The sequence below is a fragment of the Patella vulgata genome, chromosome 1 (assembly GCF_932274485.2).
Source record: "Patella vulgata chromosome 1, xgPatVulg1.2, whole genome shotgun sequence".
Classification (NCBI taxonomy): domain Eukaryota; kingdom Metazoa; phylum Mollusca; class Gastropoda; family Patellidae; genus Patella; species Patella vulgata.
The window spans coordinates 70,897,178-70,908,495 of record NC_065879.2 but is presented as its reverse complement, the minus strand read 5'-3'; the positions used below and the strand labels follow the sequence as shown (position 1 = coordinate 70,908,495).

Genomic DNA, 11,318 nt, shown 5'->3' with positions numbered 1-11,318 from the left:
CAGGGGCATGTTTCACGAAATTTTAACTAAGATAAAATCCAAATTTTAGTTATTTGATTGGATAATATTAGGTTGATTTTAGTGCTTAGTCAATCAAAATTGAAGTATCTACTAAAATTTAGATTTTATCTTTATTTAAGATTTCGAGAAACAGGGCCCTGGTGACTAAATTCTATCAACAGATCCAATGGTTTAAATACAACACATAATTTCTGCTTTGTTAGATGACAAATTCAAAATATGACGTGTATAAAACCTCTTAATAACCCCAACTACGTGCTTCACGGATTGTTTACTGTTTACATTTTAAACCAGGGGTTTGCGATGACCAATCTGAAGGAGCCACGGTTGCTCAGCGGGTAAGACGTTGGCTCGCTAACCTAGAGGTTGAGTGTTCGATCACTGCGTTGGGTGAGAAAATCCCCCCTTGTCAGTGGTGAAGGACAGGGCAGGGCAAGGGACACCTATAGTCTTTTGGATGAGACAAAAACCCGAGGCCCCATGCACGCATTGGCGTGCACTTAAAAGATCTCTTGGTAGTTGGAATTCGATATAAGAGTAGTCCGTAGTTCCGCTGTTCGGACAAAATTTCCCCCATAGCACACTGTATGGCGTATGCCCCTCTTCATTAGGTCAGTCGGAGCAGAACAGTAGGACGTTAAACCCCATTTCATTTCATTTACCAAACTGAAATTAACCCCAGCACCCAAATTTGATCGATACTATGGGCTCTGGGTAACATTATGGTCAGAGATAGAATTACCAATAATATAGGCTATATATACATTTTGGCCGTTCAATGGATTAAATATGAAATCTGTTACTTCAGTGATTTACCAATCTACATGTGAATACACACCCGACTAAGTGACTGTTCTTGAAATAAACGAATCAATACATTATCCTAACGATGTTAGTCAAGCAGGTATGCACGTATCATATCCCGGGGGCAATCCTATCCCACCACCGACAGTCCTCCCGTCTACATTAGACATGGAGTAAAAACGTAGGATGTTAAACACCTATTTCATTTCCGATCACTTCACCTGCACCACTGATCTATCATTTAACAACCAGAAGTCAGATTTCAAATTTATTTTATTTCAAATAGGTTGGTCGGCATAATGGAGCTTTTATGGTGCTCAAGCACCAGTCAATAACAAATAAAAATCATGCAAAATTTATGTATGTAAAATTGGTGCATCACTTCATAAAAGCAAAATTTCCAGACCAAAAGGAGTTATAAAAAAATATACTTTTGCATTTGAATAATGGGCATAACAGTGCCACAGATGATAATGGACTATCTTTCTTACACGCATACACACACCCAAACACTCATATTATTATATACAGAAATAATACGAAAGTTTTCTAGTTGCACTCGATGGGCTTGATTCCCATCAAAATTGATTTTACAGCAAATATGATAATACTCTAAAATCGTGATCTCTCAAAGACGAAAGCGCGCGTAGGAGATTACAATAATTACGATGGTATTATTTACAGTTAATCGAGTTAGGTTTAAATATAGTTATTTTTATATTTGTCGTGCATAGCAAAAAAAGTCCGTTATCTTAGGAGCCCAATTAGAATTGGCCCACTGAATAAGCTCTTAACATAAGCCTTTGCTTTTAAGGATTACTAAGCGACCCTACAACTTGTCACACGGCCACTCAACTCCCCAGATGCAAATCATGATGCATTAACTGCATCTTATTACGCGAGTTTAGGCCTACATCCCTTTAATTCTCGGCACCGTGTTCATAAACTATCGACGAGCTGTAACAACAATACTGTCTTTTAAAAGTTCCAGACTATCTTCGGAGAGGTTCCAACCCAAAAAGTGTTCAAGTAACATAATTGAAATACATTACGATGTTCTAGAATCTCTTAACGAGTCTTTAATAGGATTTTTTTTAAAAATTGGATGTCCACTGTTATTGGACTTTTGTGTATGGACCTTTAAGATACTAATATTGAAGCATGCCAATGCCGAAAGCAACGCACATTTTCACTTTGAAGCCTTTTTCCAAAAGCACAAAACTTGTCTGGCCTCTTCCCGGAATTTAGCATTGCAAAAGCTATACACCAACGGATTAACGGCAGCGTTGATGTAATGTGAACGCAGAACGACGTTGTACGCCATAAACGCCGATTGCGACATATTCTTCACAAAGTTTTTGTTGAAGACTTTAATAATTGAGATGGATAAATAAGGGAGATAGCTGATGATGAATACAACGGTGATGATAGATAACATGAGAGTTGTCCGCGTCTTCATCTTCTTCGCTTTTACGTTCTTCTCAACCTTTTGAGCCGTAGCAACTATTTTATCGAAGCCTGGCGATGATTTGGAAACATCCAATAAAGTAGCCTTCTGTTGGTGACTTCTTGGGTTCGGGGGCGTTTGGATCACATAAGGTTTTTGCTCCGACTCCGAATTACTTTGAACTACCGGTAGGCGTACCTCAGTCTGGATATCTGCACGTGGTGGTTCTGGAGAAGGAACTGAAGTGGAAGCAGTCCCAGTAGAGCTCGGATCCGAAGATGAATTATTAGTGTTAGACGTGTAAGCTACCTTTACGTCACGTTTCGCCATCTTATTCTCCTTACTTTTAAAATTGAATTTACTGTGCTTAAAGACTGTTTTTCCAATGAGACTATACATAATTATCATAGCCGTAAGGGACGAGAGAAACAGTAGGAATTGAAATCCCAGAAAAATCTTTGGAAATGCGGCTTTTTGAAAATTGTCAGCGTACTTGCATTCTGTCCCAAGGATGCCTGGAATCCCTGTTGGAATGTTCTTCACACCATTCAATAGAAGCGAGGGCAAACTGATCGACAAGCTACATACGACAACGCATCCAATTAGTATCTTTGCCAGACGTATGGAGATCTGTTTTCTCATCACTTTACAGATCTTTCTGTGCCTATCAACGGCAACAACGACTAAAGAGAAAATGGATGAGAAGGTGGTGAAATAATTGAAGAATCTTTTCAGCTTACACAGATGATTGTTGGTGAATCTAGAAAATAAAAGATTAACTTTTGTTAACTTATGGGCTTTTAATTCGATGTGAGTTTAAAATGATTCTAAGATATAGTCCATCTGAAGAATTAGGTTTAGGGTTTTATGCGGTGTTCTTACTTTAGCTGAAGTCAAACATTTTAATAATTTGGAAGTTTTCAATTTTAAGGCTTCATGATAGTGAATATTAATATTTTATAATTCATATATATAAAATTCAGCATTAACTTGTCTATTCTTTTTAATTTTCTGAAACTGTCTAAATTTGTCTTTTAATGTTTCTGCGAAGTACGACGTTGTGGACCGATACATTCAACAGCTCGAAATCTAGGACATGACCTACGACAAGGATATTATATCTACAAATTTAGTAATCTTATAAATTGTCCACTGTGATTGAATCTTAAATGTAGCTTGAGGGGTGGAATTCAATGAGATTAGAATCAGAGGTTTTATATTCTGTTTTCCGGAAATCTGACAATTTTTTAATGCTTATTTGTATGACATTGATTTTACATTGTCCACTGATCTGCTTATAGACTCATTGCAGTCTGGTGCATAACATAACCATCAAATTGGCAGATGTTCTAATATAGTGTTGAAAATCAAAATCATAAAGATATATTTTAATTGGTACATTTACCTGTATGCAAAATAAATATCTAGTATTTCTCCAGGTTGTGCCATCGTGTTATTCATCAGGTCAAACATTGCTAAACTAATTATAAAAATACGGGCTGTGCTGGGCTTGAATCTGGTGACGTAGACTACAAGAACTAAGATATTTCCGAACAGTCCAGTCATAATTAAGGTACCAATATACAGAAAGGTTGGAACCATAAGTTTCGCATTTTCAATGTCTAAATACTCTAAGTAGTTGTCTATTTCCTCTTGACTATAATTACTAGGTGTTGTCATGGAGTTGTTCGTTGTCATGGTGATTGTCGTTGAGAAGGTTACTGCGTCAAGGTCACCAGAACCGGTTGTTTCTATTTCATTCTGTGACATTTTGTAGCATCTAAAACAAAAATAAATGTAATTAGTTATTAAACGTCTTCTTTTCGACTGTTTGAATTTCTGTATCGATGGTTTTATTAATTGGTTCCCAAAACTAATTTGGTTATGACATAATAGAAGAGATTCCAATGAATGGGATAAATACAGCGGTAGGTCCAGTGTCTTTATTAAAGCTACATTTTGTATGACGATAACAAATTTCTAATAAATGGTGAAAGATATAATTATTAAATGTGCCAGTCAACCTGGAGGTCGGGTGTTCGATCCCTGCATTGGCCGAGAAAGTTCTCCCAGATTTTCCGGCGCGGTTTCCCCTTGCCAGTGATGCAGGATGGAGGACCTGACAAGGACAGCTGTCTAGTCGTTCGGATGGGACGAAAAACCGAGGTCCCGTGTACACATTGGCGTGCACGTGAAAGATCCCTTGGCAGTTGGAATTCGATATAAGAGTAGGCCGTAGCGCCGCTGCCCGGGCAAAATTTCCCTCATAGCACACTGTATGGCGTATGCCCGTCTTCATTAGCCCAGGTTAGGAGCAGAACAGTAGGACGTTAAACCCCATTTCATTTCATTTCATCCAATCTGACGAGAAAACATTCAATTAAAGCTTTTTGTTGAGGACAAATCAAACTATTAAAATGGGTTCATCCGAGGTGTTATTTCTACATGTATTAGTGCTGGAGGAAACTCCCTTCGACTCAATTTTTGTTTGGGAAATCGGATTGTTTGACTTATATGCATGGCCTCCAATCAAACACAAAATCGGTTACGTAACATTCTCTTTATCAAATGACTTACAATTTTCAACAAAAAATACCGAATACAATGAACCCGATATTTGAATTTGACCCAGATAGATCTATTTATCTGAAGTTATTTTAAACGTAAAAGGACTTCATTGTACACGAGTAAACAGGATCATAAAACACAATCAGGTTGTTGAATCTGTCGATAGATTAGTCGTAGGCCTACAGGTATGCACACTTAACATCCGTGCTAAAGTAATATTGTTTAGTCATCCTATTTGAGAGCTTCAGTTCATATTTGGGTGTTAAAGGACAAGATTGGTGTCAGGCATGTTCACATATTATGTGATAGAACTAGTAAACGCGTTCCAAATATGATTTTAAAACAGAGATCATTGCTACGATAGATGCGTAATAAAGATTTCAAGAAACGGAAGTGACGAAAGCAAAAGGAAAACATGTGCTATCCATCTATATAACTGGCTGAAGTGGCGATTTATAATAGATACACGGACGAATTTCTGCTCACAAGTAATTCCTTCGAAGATCAACAGTTGTTATATCAGGCTGTTTGGGAGGTGGGGGGGGGGGGATATCTGACAATTTAAAAAAAAAATAAAGACTGTGACCAGATAAGAGAGAGAAAAAAAAATAGAAAACGCCAGGGAGAGAGAAATGGGCTTTAACGTCCACTCGACACAAACTAGGTCATTTCGGGACTAACATATGGTTTAATTTTATTTCAATAATTCGCTTGCGCGTAGGAGTCTTTAGCAGTGGGAGGAAACCGGAGGACCCGGATAAAACCCACGAGGTTGGACAGGCGACCCTACTCCTTGGCACGTACAACCGGGGATTCGAAACCACGCCAGTTGACTCAATGACAGGTCGTATAATACAGCACGCACGTGCTAATCATTCGCCCCCCCCCCCCCCCAAATAAAAACAAGGGAATGTACGAACTATTTCTATTTTTCTCGTTTTCTCTTATCTAGTGAGATTAAATTATTTTTTTGAATTGTCAGATATCCTCTCACAGTCTCACATAACAACTTTTGGTCTTCGAAGGAATTAATAGTGAGCACTTTAGTCTATTATATTGAAGGATAACTCGTGTTTTCCTTTTGCTTTCGTCACTTCCGTTTCTTGAAATCTTCATTACGCGTCTATCGTAGCAATGATCTCGATGTTATAATTATATTTGGAACGTGTTTAACCACTTCTATCACATATATGACAATGACTGACACAAATATTGTCCTTTTTAATGGTCGTGTCTGGAATTATTATACACGTCCATTTAGCCAAGAAAATTGTAATTATCTGAACTCGACTGAATATTACCGGAAAACGACGAGTATTTTAACAAACGTGTACCAGACATGAACATTAATTTTTTCCGGACATCGTTGAACTTTGTATGTCTATGTCTACTCTTTGCACTTTATTTTTAGACTATTTACATGTATATATTTTAAAGATGTATTTATGTAAGAGCTCAGTCTGACAAATGCAGATCTTTGGTTTTGTCCCAAATGTTATATAAATCATTAATTAGACATTTATTCAAATGCCAGGTCACTAATTCTCTAGGTCATCAACTGCTTTTAATTTTTAACTCATCTAAACGCGAAGGCAATTTGACAATTAAATTACAAAAGGGATAATTGAAACTTTGTTAATTATCGTAACAACGGTAGCAATGAAAATGGAGTAAATGACTGAAATATTCAACGTATTCCCTATTCATTATCTATTTTTTAAAACTATTATAGCGAGAACTGTCAGCCCTTTATCTAAATCTTTACATAATGCATCTTTAAAAAGCGTGTTTATGAATAACAGTGATAAAAATTCGTTTAAGTCTAAACAAGGATAACATTAGTATCAAAATATCTCGTCAAGTAATTTAAAGACGTCGTCGATGTCATCTCACTTATAATACCAACGAAACGGTCGTTTCTTGGGCCAAGAATTTTAATTGAACACAAACTAAAAATATACATGTAATGTGTTTTCAAGTACTAAATAATATTAATGTGTTTTAAGTACTAAATAATATTAATGTTTTTGAGGTTACCATTCACTTGAAGGACTGTGTACCTGCATGTAATTTAAAGCTACAGTTTACGATACACATTACACACCCTAAACAATAATCCCTCACATATTCGGAAACATATTGGCATTTCTTGAAAAAATTCCGATAATTTCCGTGATATTTGAATGTGAGCTATACGACGCGTAATGTATAAAGTGCATCGACACACGTCTACAATATTTACGAAAAGTCTGATTTTCTTGTGTCAACAGATTTTCCAGAAGGTAATGAGCAAGGGTGTTGGAACGGTAAGGCACTGGACTGGCGACTAGAAAATTCCGGATCCTGATCCCTGTGTACGCTGAGAAGAACATTTGGGATTTTTCAAGCTCGATAATTCCGTCTTGGGTGGGGCCGGCGAGGCTGACATGGAAAGTGTGCCAAGTTGTTCGGATGAGACTAAAAACCGAGATTCTCACATTGGTGTACACTGTACATGTACAATAACTCTGGTAGTTGGAATTCGACGAAGAGTCCGTGCGTCCGCGCAAAATTACCCCCAACCCCCCTTCACGCATTGCTCGTATGACCAATAAAATGAGAATTGTGTTCACGAGTTACACCCCATTCTATTCCAAACAGAAGGAAACACGTAATTAGATTTCGGACCACCCGTAAAAGAATCTGGAAAGTGCAATGAATCACGTTGAGTGCAATAATGAATCGAGAAACTGAATGATACAAACAATAAATCATTTCAGTACGTCGATCTTTTTAAAGGCTCAATACCACTCTTGTTGTAACTGAATAATATGCCCCAATCTTTATTCTGGTCAACAAATTGTACTATTTTACAATATCCCAATTAATTGATGATACAAATTTCATCTTAACACACCTAATTTATTTAAAAAATCGGAAAAATTCAACTAAATGATTTGAAAAGCCTGACGTAAAGCTTTTCAAATGTGACTTGGATTTAAAAATATTTTTAAACCCTCTGGACAAATAAAATAGGATTTAATGGATAATTTACACAACAGGTAGGACACTAACACATCTAGTACTTAGAATAAGGCTATTTTTTATTTTCTGGAGCTGTCAAGCCAGTTATTGTCCCTTTAAAATATTAATTCGCACGTAAAATATCCTCAATACATAAAACATACATAATTTTACATTTTATAGGTTGTGTTACTTTCCTTATACAACGTGATGAATAGTCTCGGGTAATGAAATACATCAATGTCGCTTTAAGCTAAAGTTGTTGAGATTTAATTATTAGTGACGAAATGTCGTATTTTGGTTGATTTTTAAAACTCAAATCAGACTAATTTATTAATTAGTGACATGAATAACATATGGCTTTCAGTTAAAATTCCGGGTGCTTAAAGGGAAAGGGGAGGTACAATACGAACAGAGTATTAATATTATCATGGACCTTTATTATAGTTAACAACTGAATGTAACATACTGGAATGGAGTTTAACCCCTCTTCGGTACTTCAATTAAGTTATTTTGAAACTTAAAAAAAATAATTTTTACTGGTGTCACTATGCGTGGTGAGTGTGTGTGTTGGGGGAGGGGGGGGGGACAAAGCCCAATCTTCTCCTAATTCCATCTGCCAAGCCCGAACAATGCTTACGTGGACTTCCAATGATAGGTACATCGACTTGCCTTGCATTCCGAACGACTAGACATACTTTCGTCCTTATTCGTTTCAATTATTTATATGACACATTGTCGTTATGCTTTTCGTGAATTTGAAAAAAAAGCTAACACATTCTAGGGATTCGAAGTTATTTTAACTATGAATGAAAAGATGGTATTCTTATTCTTTCTAGAACACCTAATAACATCTATAATGGATTTGGTAGGTTTGTACAGCTAATATTATAGTAAACGATATTATACTTACCACACGTGCCCCACTTAAAACACTGCTATCGTCAACTGTTCTCTAAATCGACTGTGGAGAGTGTTGCAAGGCGAACATTCGTAACCAATATTCTTATATATATTACGTAACGCCTTTTATTGTCTTTACGTATTTCCGATTCCAGTGTCACGAGAATTCCCCAGATTTTTATTACTTAGATGTATTTGACCGAAATATCGCCCAAACTTGGAGAAACTCTTATAGTTTAGCCAATGAAAATATATTAACATATCTAATTTTACGACGTATATAGAACATCCTGATGCGACTCCTAACAGCGAATGTTTCATTAAGTGTTAGTATTTTATGAATGACATCACATGTACTTGTATATCTCACCGAAAACATTTACTGTCTCGCTAGAGGTAAAAACGAATTGAACAATTGTGAACTACCCATATACAAGTTAACAACGTTTTCGAGTAGAGAATCTGTAGAATTTCGATCTTTTGAACTTGGATCAGATTTTACTGGGCGTGACTACCTTGACATTTCTAAATTTCAGCTTCCCAATAATTTCAAGGTTTCTGTATACATCTACACTAATACATACATTTATTGCAGAAAAGTCAACATTCTACACAGAGAGAAATTCATATGTTGAGAGTAAATATGCTCTGCCCAGAATGGCCTACATATGAAAAATTAGTGTACTATTGTGGTATGTGCTTCTAATCCTTTTTAGTTCTAACAAGACTAAATAATCATTTTCAATTTTAATAAATGTAAAATTGGGAGCGGAATAAACACTTCTAAAAATTCTTTAGGTATTCTTAATGTTTTTGACTAAAACCGTCGATGCAGGAATTAAAAATGTAAGTCTCTACTGAGAAAGCTCCTCTGGATTTCGCAATCTGATGTATAAGGATGGGATGAAAAACCGACGCGCCCTGTATACCATTGACCGCACGTTAAAGACCTCCTGACAATTTGACATAGAAATAACGGTAAGCCTTAATGCGGCCGTTAGTGCAAAATTTCCATAGCCCTGTTGATGCATGCAAAAAAAGTAAGACGTTAAACCCCATTTCATTTTATTTCCTCATGTCACTAGTAAAAACAAGTATGGACGTACTATGGACGAGGAACTGAGTATGACAACATGGCCATCTCTAACAAAAATCCAACTGATTACCCTACCCCCCGCTCAATATTTAACAAAATTTGTAAAAAAAAAACCCACTTTTTATGAGGAAAGTGTAACTGTCAGGTGCTTTATCCTTTATCATCAGATGGTGGGGTGGGATGGATTTTCAAAGCACGATATAATGATATATACGTGACTGATATCACAATTAATGCTTTGCATCAATGAAATTGAATCACAATGTGATCCTATTTTAATAGGATATAGAAATTGACGTCAAACGGGGATGTTGGATTTCTCTATTTAAAAAGCTCAGTGTGTATGTATGTATGTATGACGAAGATGGAATCATGCATTTTCAACTATCAAATTTTCTTAACAGGAACCTGGCAAACCCCCTCCTGCAAAAATTCTAGGATCCACCCTGATTTGGGGACCCGCCCCTCGTGCAAAGATCTTACTGTCAGTTAAATTCCCATATATATGTAGGTACGCATTATCATGCGATAAGCTTACTAACAGTAGCTGTCTTAATTCAGGAATGTGACACATACAGCAAGAAAATATTGCCATTTATTGTGTACAGGACATGACTGATAAATCACACATTGTTTGTTTATTACTCGAGTACAAACTTTGTATGTCACACTTAAAGCTACAATTTCATATTTTTAAGTTATATTTTTATAAAATTTATTAAAATAAAGCCCTAAAATAGATGGTATCCATAAACCGCCCTACCTTGTTAAAGAAAAATCCTATTAATCCTATAATTCACTATTGCCAGCTGAGAAATTGGCAAAAATATTATTTTAAACCTTAAATTCCAACGTTTGAAGGTAGCTAATGCATGGAGGCAATAGGAAAACATGGGAGGTAATTGTGTTATTATTTCCTGTGTCAATGATTTTTAAGGGTAGGAAATAATGCCCATGGTCGTATAATAGTGAGTTGATAACCTATTGAGCAAATGACATAGAAATAATTATGTTTTGACTTTCTTAGAAAATATGAAATTCCCGCTTTAATTTGTTAGAGAGGAATCAGCCCACGGGTTAGAAAAGGGAACTACCTTTTCAAAGGGACTTTACATTGTTCAATTCATTTTATTACATCGAATCGTCTTGGGATCACGGTGGCTAAGTGGGTAAGACGCTGGTTCGCTAGCTTGGAGGTCGGGTGTTCGATCCCTCCATATGCCGAGAAACGTTCATCCAGATTTTTCGGCGTGGTTCCCCCTTGTCAATGATGCAGGACGGAGGGCCTAGCAAGGACAGCTGTCTAGTCGTTCGGAATTCGATATAAGAGTACTCTGTAGTGCCGCTGTCCGGGTAAAACTTCCTTTATAGCAAACTGTATGTCATATGCCCGTCTTCATTAGCCCAGTTCGGAGCAAAACAGTAGGTCGTTAAACCCCATTTTATTTCATTTATGTTTGTTTTGCCATTGTTTGT

At 36.5% G+C, this 11,318-nt stretch overlaps 1 protein-coding gene across 1 annotated transcript; it reads right to left on the bottom strand.

Annotated features, from left to right (window-relative positions):
• Positions 1-1,080: 1,080 nt before the first annotated feature.
• LOC126829437 (D(2) dopamine receptor A) lies at positions 1,081-8,976 on the bottom strand. Its single transcript, XM_050559337.2, has 3 exons — positions 8,757-8,976; positions 3,678-4,052; positions 1,081-3,032 (listed from the first exon to the last, which is right to left on the bottom strand). The coding sequence occupies exons 2-3, from the start codon at positions 4,040-4,042 to the stop codon at positions 2,015-2,017; spliced, it is 1,383 nt and encodes a 460-aa protein (XP_050415294.1). The 5' UTR covers positions 4,043-4,052; positions 8,757-8,976; the 3' UTR covers positions 1,081-2,014.
• Between the last annotated feature and the right edge of the window lie 2,342 nt (positions 8,977-11,318).

Coding starts and splice junctions, on each gene's coding strand:
- LOC126829437 (XM_050559337.2), bottom strand. CDS start 4,042: ATGTCACAGAATGAAATAGAAACAACCGGTTCTGGTGACCTTGACGCA. Junction 3,033..3,677: donor GATATTTATTTTGCATACAG/GTAAATGTACCA, acceptor TTTATTTTCTAG/ATTCACCAACAATCATCTGT.